Here is a 13,038-nt window from a genome sequence, read left to right as displayed (position 1 = left end):
TTGATGGATGGATGGATGGATGGATGGATGGATGGATGCCGCTTGTGTTCATGGCTGCTTCAGATAAGCGCTGTGTGGCTCAACAGGTCAGGATACCATGCCTATTGCCCCTCCCCCCCCCCCCCCCCATGCCCCAGGGGTGTGAGATAACTGGGCTGACCCTGCACTCAGACCCGCATCTCACCTGTATGTGTGTCTGGGTCTCAAAGGGCAGCATGATCGGATTTATCAGTGCTTATCTACCTGATTGCAATTTTCCACAGCATCTTCCAAATACTGTTGCACTTTATGTCATTGTGTCCTGTCCTTGTTCAACTGCCCTGTGTGCCTTTCATTTTAAACTTTAACTTAGTTTTAAAGTTATTTGAATTGAATTGAAAGAAGCATTCCAGTGCAAATGGCAAATGAAGCCTCATTTCATGTCGGATAAGTGATGGCCGGATTCCTATGACATTACAACTGGTGGAGCAACAGACACAATATATTTTGCAATATATTTCATTTACAGTGAAATTTCCTATGGCTTCTGATATTGCTACTGTTAGTAAAAATCCTTGTTAAAGACTATAAACGTAAAGAATTGAGGGAACTTGGAGAAAACGATTTGGAACTTTCTTACTAAAATCCAGCTTCTGAACAAGGGTAGATCGTGGCCACTTGTAAATGTTTTGCTTGCATATCCAAAAAACGCCACACGCTTAAAATTTTTATGCGGGATATACTATATTCATTATTCTTTGATATATATTGAATATATATTGAATGCCGTAAATAGCTTTAGAAAAAACTAGTCATTGTGCTGAACGATAAATTGAACATATGAACAAAGCGGCTGATTTAAGATAACTCGAACAATACACTGTACGTGAAATTGATTTTAAAAGCTGAAAGTAAAATAGGCGAACAAGTAATTCTTAAAATAGCTGAATGGTATATAAATATTTAAAACAACTTGCCAAAAAATGTAGCATAATACCAGCTTTTTAAAACACGCTTTATTAGGTTTCCGTCTACTTAACATGTCAATGAAATACTGCGCTATGATGGAAGAAAATCACAATTAAATTTGTAAGGCTCTAGGACCCGGGGAAGGGAAGGTGTTTTCCTCTTCGAAAGCGATTATAAATGGCGGGGCATTTATGCAGATCATAAACAGTAACTAAGTATTCTTTTATTTCATTTCGAAATATATTAATTATTCGTTTGTTACAGAGTGTAGATGTTTCGGTTGCCGTGCATTATGCTTATTTTCCTGCTACACAATTCCCCACCGCTGGAAACCCAAACAAAGCGCCCATTGACCACAGCAGTAAGGAATTACATCTAAATAGGGAAGAAACCATGGCGACTGAGTTCAGCACTTCAGATCCGACTTTGGTACCCAACAATGGGGGCGAACCCGAGGAAGACGAGGAACATTGGCTTTATGGGGGTAAATACGGCCATAAAACCGCAACATCTACCCTGCCGGCCGCTGGTCCAGCGGCTACACCGACCAAAGGCCTTTACAATTAATCTGTTAATAGGCTTTTAAATAAATTTTAAAATGTGTTTTCGCCATAGAGCCGATTTGGTGAGAGAAATGCATGGAGATCCTTAATGCATTAAATTGCAATCTAACTATTTTAAGCGTCTCCGATACAGTCTCTGCAGAGCCGTCACTCCGGTGACAGGGGGATGCTTCAATGAATCCTAGATCACTTTTTCCAGGAATACACCGTCCCGCGCACAGCGATCCTGCTACCCCATTGTTAGTTAGTTTAACGCCGGATCCGTGCGATCTCAAGCCGGAGATCCTTAAATGCAGATCCCGCTTCGGGGAGTCGCGGCGGATAAAGCGATATTATTCACCGCGCAGGAAGTTGTCTGATGAGCGGCGGTGGCGTAGTAACGTAGCATCAATGGTTAATGATGAAATCACAGCTTGATTTTTTTGTGCCGGTTTACAGATGAGACCAAAAAACAGAGTGGGGAGAATGTGGCCGGGTAAGAACGCATGTTGTTATTCCTTACGTAGGAATGATCTTTCTTATTAGTCACAAAACGTTTCTTAAGTTGTGGACAATGGCCATCATTAACAGATTTTCATTGGGAATAACTATAGCTGCCACCAGCAGTAAAATATTTAATATTCAGTTTTTATTATTTAAATAATATCGTTGCAATAGTTAATATTTAACAAATAGGTAACATATTATTTTCCGGACGACTTATATTCTAACTGAAAATGTGCAGTCAGCGGTTCCAATTACACAAATATAATCTTGTACTTGCACCGAAGACGTCAGTCAGTAAACAACGTAACTGTTATTGTAGTCTCACCGTAACAGTTTAGACTAACCATTTCTCTGAGAAATGCCTTGAGGTACAAAACTCATTCCTAACCGGCATCCAAACTAGCAAGGGGGTAACTTTGGTTTGAAAATTGTGGGGGGGTTTATTAGCCGATTTTGTAATTTATACCTATGCGTACATACCTGCATTATGTTTACAATTTCTAGTAGAAAATGAAATACTATATAGGTTCAAAAGAGGATGAAGTGTAACTTAACTTCAGGTTGCAGTGACATCTCATGTTTGTGACGTTTTCTAACACAAGCCCAAATTCACTGGTAACTTATCGTCAGCTGTGGGAAGCTGATCAGGGCGAAGTTACTCGAGCAGCGTCACGCCTACTGAGCAAAACAATAAACTGGATTAAACTGCAACTGATCGTATATCAAGTGAAATGTGGCACATGCTGAGTGGTGACAAGTTTTGGACAAAATCTGATTCATTGACTTCAGGGGTATTTAAAAAAAACAAAAACAAACAGTGGCTGATGACATTGTATGACCCCGCCTCACAGGTTTCCGGATGCCAATCAGGAGAGTTACCTTAGCAACACCAATGAGAAGCAGGCTGCCGATAAGGTAGGGGTGCAGCAGGCACGGGGTCTCCCTGATGACCTAACCAGTGGCACGCCACACCGCATGGGGCACGTGACCGTGCAGAGAGAGTGGGCTTGCCCACACCATCGCCTTGCTCAGCCTTACCTGCTAAGTGCTCCATTATTCACACTACCGATTCGATCTGATTAGATTATCCGATGGTTCTTCTGCAAATTTCATTCAATTTAAGCAAAGCTCAAAGTTTACCTTTGATAACCTGGCATCCGGTCTGTCCCGTCTTCTGCTTCCTGGAATGGGTTTGAGGTTCGGCGCGACTCAGGATCTCGTAGGTCATTAAGGAAGATGGATAAGATGAGAGGGTATTAAATCAGATCATGTTAATATATGCCTGCACAGAGTCTGTATTTTGCCATCATAAAACGGGATTGTTTTTCCTGAGGTTTTCCATATTTATCCATTCGTACCCATCTCCCTGCATTAATGCATTGTGTGGTGCACAGAATGATCTAAGTTTGATTATTATTATTATTTTTTAAGTGTGATATAATGGCGTGTAAATGTCCTTTGGGTCCACAGGCAGCTAAGAGCGGAGAGGATGATGACAATGATGAGAGCGACAGTGACGATGACGACGACGTCAAAGTCACCATTGGCAACATTAAAACCGGCGCGCCCTCCTACATGTGTGTGTGCTGTCAATTCTGTGTGTGACCTGTAGGGGACGCTCTGCTGTAATAAATTTATGCGTATGTCATGAATAATTCAGCTCATGAAAAATTTGCCCGATAGGTACGATTTTAAGTGTTAATTTCTACATTTTAGGGCACCACCTATGAACCTGAGTCTCAAGTCAGGACGCGGCTATGGAGTCACAGCTCCAGGTAAGTACCCGCTGGTATTTGTTCATGCACAAGTACTTGCTTATGCACACACACAAGTACTAGGGTTACTTTGTGTGTTTGCATTCGTCGAGTAACTCACTTGGTCCACGAGATACATGGATGGAATAAGTTTGTTAGCACTGTCTCTGGGGATTTCTGAAGTTGGGATATCTGATGAAAGTTCTTCCTTGGATTACTTGAGGACTGAGTAAGGTTTGGTTCCAAACACTGTAATGTATGATGAGGAAACCTGACAGCTCATTGGCGGTCTCGTCTCAAAGACAACAACAAATGGACTGAGTTTTGAAAACTTTCTGTTTGATTGTTAACTGTGTCCAACATTGAGAAGCTGTAGTGATTTGAATGTATTCTTGCTGTTCTTCATCATTTCTCCTGTTGATTGACTGACACTTGGATTCTCTGCCTAATAACACAGCAAAGCTGCAGTCCAAAGGCATCGACATGGAGGCAGTGGGCAGCATCAACGGGCTGCCTGTGGTAGAGGTGGACATTGACATCTTTGAGGACAAACCATGGAGGAAGCCAGGTGAGAAGCTGCGGGTGCTACTGGCTAACTGAGAAGCAGCGTTATAGCTGTTAACGGGTAGCATAGGTGTAATCTCAAATCACTTAGCATATTGGGTCACTTTCCAGCAATATATCTGCATTTGGTATTACAGAGGCAACAGACAGCCTTGGTCTTATCAACCACTATCTCTCCAGTGCTGGTGTAATTTACTGGGAAACCAAAATGTTCCCAAACTCCTGATTAAGTGGCATGGGAGAGTCTCTGAGCTCTCGCATCGCCATTGTGTTTGACTAACCGGCACTAGCCGCAACCAGCTCGCAACAACAATTAGCATTAGCATTTTCCTTGTTGAACATCTACTTGTGAATGTCGGTTCTCCCCATGTCAACAGGGGCATGGTTGGCGGGGGGGGGGGGGGGGTGCGGGGGTAGATTCAGGGGGGGCAGCACCTGACAGGGTTGGCAGAAATTTTAGCTACGCCCCTGCGTGTCAGTAAATGTATTCGTTCATTTCATTGTGCGTGCCTTACCGCGAATGATGTTAGCGGCTGTTATAGCCCAATTACGCATACTTCTGCTTTATATCTTCAACGAGAAAATGTGACAGAACATGAAATATAAACTTAAAAACAACTTATTAATCCAAAGAGATCACCTCTAAATCTAAACTCAGGTACACTGCAAGCAGACTCAAAAAGCTACTCAGAATGGAATTTACATTTTTAAAAAAAGCTGTAAATTATTAAAAAAATATATTAAGTTGACTTAGTAGGTACTGGAAGTGATCAGTATTCCATTTGAAGCATCCCCACTTAAGTTTATTAAGCTCACTGCGGTTCCATTTGTCAGCAATGTCCTTCACAATAACAGCTGGTATTTTTGCAGCACAGCTTCTATGCAGGGATCAGAAAGGCTGACTGCCGTCTCCCGCTCATGTTTCCCGCGTTGCCGTTCTCCACCTAGGTGCCGACCTCTCAGATTACTTCAACTATGGCTTCAATGAGGAGACGTGGAAGGCGTACTGCGAGAAACAGCGCCGGCTGCAGCTGGGCCTGGAGCCTGGGGTCCCCCAGAACTCCGAGAATAAAATCACAGTAGGTACCGACGGCTGGAAGGCTGCACCGTCCTCACGCTGCAGATGGCCGGTGGGATTTCAGCTGCAGGCGCCATTACAGGATTGCACGGAACTAAAAATACTGCAGCTTTTGGCCAAGAAATCTGGTTATTAAACTTAGGGACACTTCAAAAGCGCTTACTAACAAAAGGTCACGGCTAGAATATCATCCTGCCTGTTATATCCATGATAGATGATAAGAATTTTAGGCAGGTTAGATGATGTAGGCTGTTGATATGCAGAAGCCCTTAGAGATTCTCAAATTTCCTCTATGTCTGGAAGGTGCAGCAGGGAAGATCCGCCGTTTTGGAGAAAGAAATTGAATCAGCTGCCATCAAAACGGAATTCAAGATGGACTTTATCCCGCCAGCTAACATCCTTCCTGCAGCCAGCAGACTTAAAGCTGGACCCCCTCCAAACAGGTAAAAACTGCCGTAGCTTAGACGCGACTGGAATCATGGACATACCGTACTCCGCTTATAGACCGTGCTTGGCTGGGGAGATGCAGCCTCTCATCATACCAAAGGTGAGCACTGAGATGCTTGCACGCTCCCGCCTCTCCACAGGAAGTTGGGCGGCACCATCGATGTGATCGGCGGACAGACGGGAGCCATCCGGCGGGTCGAGGGCCGAAGGAGAGAGATTCACGAACACAATCCCATCCAGGTCAGTCTCCCCGTGACCTCGTTGCCCCTGAAAGACTGAGGCGCACCAGCAGGCCGCTCTTGCAAACAAAGCATGTTATTCCAAGGAGATCGAAAATATTCCAGACACAGCAGTGCATGTATGAATGACACATACAGGACGGTCAGCCAGTTGCCATTCTGCCTGCAGGTGCTGGGTGACCATGCCGGTAAGACCCCACCCTTTGTCCCCCCGGCGGGCCTCCCTCCCCCCCCTATAGGAGCGCCCCCTCCTCACTTCCTGCACCCGCCCCCACCGGTGTCTGGCATGCCCCCGCCACTGCATCCACCTGGTAAGCTCTAATTCACAAAAAGACTGCATTTGAGTTTCAGTCCATGCTTTACAGTACAAAACTTCAGCTTGACTAGTGAGTTCTGGTGAGTCCTATACTGGACCCAGGTCCCATCTTAGCTACTTGTCCACAGGGAGGTAGTGAACTGGCTTGTTTTTCATGTTGCTGATGTGATGCCTGTGTTCATTGTCATCATCCTTGGTGACAAATACTGCTGGCTGGGTGCCTACAAGTCTGTAGGCAGAACAGTTAATTCTCTGGACAGGTTGCACAATACACATATTAAAGGATGTGTGTGTGTGTTTGGATTTTTAGCTTATGGGGACATTTCTTCAGTCCTCACAAAACGTACAGACCTCAATTTTATGAAAAAAAATCTGTGACTGCAATCAAAAAACTGAAATAAGCAAAAGTATTTTGTTTGGTTACTCATGGTTAGGGTTAGGGTTGGGTACGGGTTAAGGTTGTCATAGTTAGGGTTATGCCCATAGAAATGGGGAGTCCCCACATTGATAGGAATATATGAACTCTGTGTGTGTGTGTCTGTCTATCACCCTTTCCGGCTGGCATTAGCCAATTAAGATCCGGAATGAAGTAAGGGTTCATTTTGGGGAAATCCAAAGGACACTGAGAAAACAATTTTTTTCATTGCATTCAGGTTAATCTTTCTGATTCAGTTTGAAAGTGCAGGCTTGTCTTTGCCGTTTGTTCAGTGTTTTGGCTTCGTTTGGTGGCACTGATAACCATCGCTGGCCTGTGTTCACAGGTATCCCCCCCCCAGCCATACCAGGTAGGTCTCTGTGGTAACAGCCGCCGGCCATTCAGCTGCTCACTGGTCATTACGTACGAACACGCAGCACATCATCGCGTCTTGTGTTACAGGCTTATTCCCGCCTCCTTTGGCTCCGCCCCCTACTCTAATGATGCCCCCGATGGATGGGTGAGTGGTGACATCTGATGCCTGCCAGGACCGGTAAGTGACCATGATGGACGCTGACTCCTGTGTTGCTCCACAGGAGGTGCCCCACCACCGGGTACACCACCAGAGCTCCTCCCCCCTTTGGGTACAACTCTGGAGGTGAGTCTGACGCCATGTTCCTGTATTGAGCATCCTCCCTAGCTCACCTCCTCTGACCCTGGGCCATCAGACCCGTACACAGCCCTGCTTGGCACTTAGGGATTCCATGTACCTTTATTTCCGATTAACCCTACATGCACATGTATGATTCAATGGCCAGTGAAACGGTTAGATCCAGTAACTCAACAAATACAGCATTGTGCTACCACCCCAAAGATTATGGGTTCAAATCCTGAGGAGCACATAAAGTGTAACCCTTCCTTCCACTTCTAATTTGCTTTGTGTAATAGCTCCAGGTAAATTTGAATTTAGCCCAGTGTTTCTCAGCCCGGTCCTTGGGGAACTCCAGACACTCCCCTGTTTTTGCTTGCTCCCATCACTGTGGATTGCCCCCGAGGATCAGGCTGAGCAGCACTGATGTAGCTGGCCTGTAGATCTGACTGCCTGTGGTTTCACCTGCAGATTCCACCTTCATCAGCTACCCTCCTGTCTCTGCCTCACACTCTCCATGGGTCACGCCTATGGAGAAGGGCGGCGGGGGCACGTCACCCTGGGAGTACCAGGGCTCTCGACGGGACCCGGAGAGAGAGCGGGAGCGCGAGAGGGACCGGACTCCCACCACCAGCGAGTACAGCAAGTGAGAGCCGCCACTTACTGTAGGCCAATATTTCTAGACAGTCCACATTTTTGCTCCCTCCCAGCTCCCTGCCACATTTTTGCTTGGGATCTGGGAGGAAGCAGGTTGAAAAACACTGCTGGAGGCCAAAGGTGCTCAGCTTCAGGCCTTCAAGGAACACTGGAATTGTACTCAACGTCAGCTTTTAATTATGTATAGAGAAGTTATTAGCAAGGTAAATGACATACCCTAATGTCACAGGCGCAAATAAGGTGCAAACTGCCTAATTAACCTGTGGGACAAAGGTGAGGCAGTTACTTCTCACTATAGATGAAATGTCCTACTTGACAATCCTTCCATTTTCTGTAATTGCTTGTCCTATTCAGGGGAATGGGGGTCCAAATCCTATCCCAAAGGCATCTTGCGCAAGGCAGGGAACAACCTGGGATGGGGCGCCAACCCATCGCAGGACACATTCACTCACCATTCACACCTGTGGGTGATTTGGCAACTACAACGAACCTCAGTGTGTTTTTGGACTGTGAGATGAAACCCCACAATGACATGGGAAAACATGCAAACTCCACATATAGAACCCAGGTAGAGACACAAACCCTGGTCCCAGAGATGTGAGGCAACAGTGCTAACAACTGTGCCATTGTGCCATCCCTTGTGTTAAATCATAGATATTTAATCCAGAATGGAACTGCTGAAATCTCAGCTCTAGAGTAGTTTACAGCAGCTGTAACAGTGATAAAACTTGATTGTGACTTGTGGCCAGGTTTAATTTTTGCACTTGTTTGGTGTGGCAGTCACATTAACACCAGCTTCTTTAAATTTTTTACGAATTTGTTAAATTAAGAAGGTGGCGGAATGAATTCTGGCTAAAATTTTGAAAGCTTTTAAGAATTGGCATTTGGTGTTGACTTCAGCGAGGATGAGCGTTACCACTACTACAGCCACGAGAGGGAATACGAACGGGAGTTTCACCACGGCCGTGAGCGCAGTCACGAGCGAAGCCGCGAGCGAGACGAGAGGCACCGGGACCGGCGCCATCGCGAAAAGGAGGAGAGCGGCAAACATAAGTCGTCCAAGCGGTAAGTCTGCAGCCCTTCTGTCGGGAAGGACCAATGAGGGCTTTTGGGCGGGGCTCAAGTTAAAAATTTACTACCATCAGGAAGATATTGGCAATAAGCCGGATGAGTCCTCAGCTTTCAGAGACCCACGTTCAGGCAGTGAAACCTAAAAGCCTAAGACAGGACGGCAGGTGGCCTCGCAACCAAAAAGGATGCTATTTCAAGTTCCTAAATCCAAACTGCCCCGTTAAAGCAGCTGTCCCCTAAAACGACTAATAAATGTAACGAGGCTCTGGATAAAACTACGGTAACGATATGCTGTCCCCTCACAGCAAGCAGCACGAGGGCGAGGAGGGTGACGGACATCGCAGGCACAAACACAAAAAGAGCAAGCGCAGCAAGGAGGAGAAGGAGGCGCCGGAGGAGGCTGTCGGCCACAGGGAGGAGCTGGAGGGCAAGGAGTAGTGGCTCCACCCCCTTCTCCCCAGGCACTTTGAACATTCCCGCCAGCAGGAGGCCCATCAAGCTTCCGGAAAGCTCTGCGAGGGGCACCTCTTCTTCCAGACATCCCATTCATTGTTTTCCGAGCGCCAACTGTGATTCTGCAGTAAGCTATGTCGTTTGTCAGTGTATCACACATTTCCTATTTAAGATGTTTTTAAAGACCTCTAGGCTTTTAACGTTACTTTTATATAGGAGAGGGAAAAGTTTTTTTTGTTATTTGTGCTGTTAATATATGTATCTGGTGCTCATTTAGGTAAATGTTAGTGTTGGGATTAGCCATAGAGGCGTAATTATCACCAGCAAGTAAGGCACCGCTGGACACACTCGCCCAGACACTTCAGAACATCTCACGTTCACTTTGTGAATGTTAACAGAAGGTGATCTTCAGACGGATTTCCCTGGAAGGAGAGACAAGTGTAAAAACAGGACTGCACTCAGCCCAAAACATGCCCTTTCAGCGTTATTCGATGTGAAAGTGTTATAGTTTTTCTCTGCAAAATGGCATGATACCAAATGTCTCTTTTTTATACATCTTCTTTTTAATGGCACACGACAAAAATGTGAATGTCATGACTTAAAGAATTTAAAAAGGAATATATATGTATGAAAATTAAAAAAAAAAAAAAAAAAGACAAGTTTTATTTTATTATTTATTAAATGAAATCAGTTTAAATCACACTGTGGTCACTGCAAAAGCTGGTTCCAACAGCAAAGCTTCGTCTAGGCTCAGAATGTTCTACGTATGCGTATAAATAACCAGACATACATTCTATCTACAGAGAGAGACTGCAGCAGAGTCCTGGAGCATTTTGTCTCTGGGAGCGCTGTCGACCGCACCCAGTTTAGGAAACGTCTGTTTGGGATCCGTTGCAACTGAATGGATCTTACAGGTGCTCCATCTGGATGATAAAATCACACCCCCCCCCCCAGAGAGTCACTGCGTGTCAGGGGCTCTCTACCCTTCCTACCGGGAATGTGGAAGGCGAGCCAGTTTAGCCGGAGGTGCCAGGGCCCGCCCGCCGCCTGGAGCACCGTGGGCCTTAGCGGAACTCCTCCCCAGTCTCACAGGAAGGCCTACAGAAGCAGGGGGGGGCTAGATGGCGAGACTCATGTTTATGTCTTTTTTTCCCTTTTTTTTGGTCCTTAAGGCAGGTAAGAATTGCTTTTCCTCTGTAAGAAACAAGGCACCCAAATGAATCATAAGAAACAAATCAGAACAAACCATTGCACCCTATTCGCTACCAGCAGAGCGTCACTTCAGAGACGGTGCGTTCGAGGACAATGGATCGACTGGGTAGTTCACCAGGCACAGTTACATAATTGTATGCATAGGAGGATAAAGCTGTGTGCCTAAGCTGATCTAAATTACAATCAACCGATACAGGCAAGCTGAAGCAGGCTATTTAACTTTGGTATGTTTACACCCCAGCAGAGAGGAGAGGCCAGCAGCTCCAGGACTTCAAGACAAAAATACAAGCCCAGGTTCCTCATAACTTCTGGTTATACTTCATTGTTTGTTCTAACTGGTTGTTGAGAAGAAATCCACTAAAATGGGGGTTTCTGAGGTCGTAGTTGTGGGACTCCTCTTTTTCAAGCTTATCTAGATCATCTAAGCCTTGCACTAATTTGTGAACCCCAACAACATATTATCAAGACAAAAAAAACAAATTACAGAAACAAATTAGTGGGTGGGGGGTGGGGGCAAGGGTGTTAATGTTTTAACAAAGGATTTGAAGCATTTTACAACTGGAAATGCTTCATTGACTTACAAGACAGACAGGAGAATTGTGGATTGATAAATCCCGCTTTCTTCTCATTTGGAAGCATTTAACACCGTCACGCGCACCTTCACTAGATTGTCAAACTTGCCTCCATTTTCTGCAGGCACATCGTATTAAAGAATTGGCTGTTGGGTTAGCGGTCATACTGTTCTCTTTGACCATTATAACATAGCTGTCTTAGAACAAGCATCATCATCTCGTGGGTGAAGAGAAGAACCGACGTCTACCTACTCAAGGTAGAGGGATACAGCAACTCAACTACCCTGAGGTCAGCTCGTTTCTCCAGGGTGAAAGGACATTGGCCAAGAAGGACACCCTTGGTGCTCAGGGTTTTGCACTAGAATTATTTAAATAAACCCAATTCTACAGCACCATCCACAGGTACTCTTCCAAGTATATTGTGTACAGTACAGGTCATATTCACCTTATATCATCTACTGAATTGTACAACACAGTATTAGTGATGAAAATGAACTTTGAACCCTAAATGGTCGTGGTTATTGCGCAATGTCAATGATTGGCTGTGTTAACACATCAGGAACCAATAGGAAGTCAATTGAACTGAGAGTGCATGACAATCCCACTTAGCTTCATTTCTGCCACCAACACAGTGGATAAATGTGGCACTATTGCAGACTATTAACTGGCCAGTGGAGCAGGCCAATACCTCTGCTGCGAGTGCATAACAGATGGAATGGGGAGACTGACTATGGGATGCTGACACTAAGTGCAGCTACACCAGGCTGCCAGGCCACGACACCACGGTCAGCGTGACCTTGTTCCTCTGCAGCTTCAGCAGAGGGATGAGTGAGGAATTGTTCATGCCCACTGTCGTGGCGCCGTTCACTGCCACAATCTCATCACCGCACCTGCAGAAAAACACGAGCTTGTGGGCAACAGCTTCCCAACCTTGAGTCTCATGACATTGTCACTCTCACGCATTTTTACATCACTCAGCTCTGCAGACAGAAGAGTAATACCTTTTTCATTCAGTGCATGTTAATCCTTTGTAATACACCTTCAATTTCAAATTGAAGCAACCTCTAATGGGTGCTTGACATTTGATTATTCATATAATACACATCTGTCACAGCAGCTTGTTTCCTAAAAATGAAAACATACCTGATTCACCAAAACCAAGCAGACAATCATACGGTACCAGCAGGAAATAAGAACATGAGAGGAGGTAATTTGGCCCCATCCAGCTCGTTTGGGGCAATTCACCTAATAGCTTCACGTTTATTTTGGGGCAAAGTCAACATCATGACCCCAACGTGCTGTCAACTCACTTGAGACGCCCATCGAAATGTGCTGGTGTCCCAGGCACGATGGTCTTGATGAAGAAGGGCTGTTGCCCATGATTCTCCTCATAGCCTCCCACTATGCTGAAACCCCAGCTCTCGCTGTTGGTCTTCTGCAGGACAATGTCTCTGCACCAGTGCAAGGGGCTGGAGACAGGAAGTAGGAGAAACTTTTTTTTTTTTTTACAAAAGAAATCCTTTCTATCCATCCATCCATCTATTCATTTTTAATAACTACTTCCTTTAGAATCACTATTAGGCCAGAAAGATGCAATTAAGATGAGGTTTCAAA

The 13,038-nt window shown here is 45.3% G+C and overlaps 2 protein-coding genes across 4 annotated transcripts in view; one reads left to right on the top strand and one right to left on the bottom strand.

Annotated features, from left to right (window-relative positions):
- Window positions 1-156: 156 nt before the first annotated feature.
- LOC125712918 (pre-mRNA 3'-end-processing factor FIP1-like) lies at window positions 157-11,013 on the top strand. 2 transcript variants are annotated; one of them, XM_048983507.1, is made up of 16 exons: window positions 159-1,432; window positions 1,950-1,986; window positions 2,849-2,912; window positions 3,468-3,574; window positions 3,714-3,772; window positions 4,209-4,319; window positions 5,264-5,394; window positions 5,697-5,836; window positions 5,981-6,080; window positions 6,249-6,390; window positions 7,157-7,180; window positions 7,273-7,330; window positions 7,407-7,468; window positions 7,931-8,105; window positions 9,017-9,181; window positions 9,493-11,013. In XM_048983507.1, the coding sequence occupies exons 1-16, from the start codon at window positions 1,342-1,344 to the stop codon at window positions 9,623-9,625; spliced, it is 1,599 nt and encodes a 532-aa protein (XP_048839464.1). In that variant the 5' UTR covers window positions 159-1,341; the 3' UTR covers window positions 9,626-11,013. The 2 variants fall into 2 exon arrangements, with proteins under 2 accessions (XP_048839463.1, XP_048839464.1); XM_048983506.1 differs by lacking the exon at window positions 9,493-11,013 and having other exon boundaries at window positions 157-1,432; window positions 7,104-7,330; window positions 9,017-9,156.
- Window positions 10,301-13,038, bottom strand: part of lnx2b (ligand of numb-protein X 2b) — a 23,216-nt gene continuing 20,478 nt past the window's right edge. For both annotated transcript variants that reach the window (XM_048983504.1, XM_048983505.1), the window contains exons 9-10: window positions 12,735-12,893; window positions 10,301-12,314 (exon numbers count right to left, since the gene is read on the bottom strand). In XM_048983504.1, the coding sequence (XP_048839461.1) occupies window positions 12,179-12,314; window positions 12,735-12,893 (295 nt within the window). In that variant the 3' untranslated portion in view covers window positions 10,301-12,178. The remainder of the gene's footprint in view (window positions 12,315-12,734; window positions 12,894-13,038) is intronic.

The sequence above is a fragment of the Brienomyrus brachyistius genome, chromosome 18, assembly GCF_023856365.1.
Source record: "Brienomyrus brachyistius isolate T26 chromosome 18, BBRACH_0.4, whole genome shotgun sequence".
In the NCBI taxonomy this organism is placed as follows: Eukaryota; Metazoa; Chordata; class Actinopteri; order Osteoglossiformes; family Mormyridae; genus Brienomyrus; species Brienomyrus brachyistius.
This window is presented reverse-complemented; position numbering and strand designations above follow the sequence as displayed.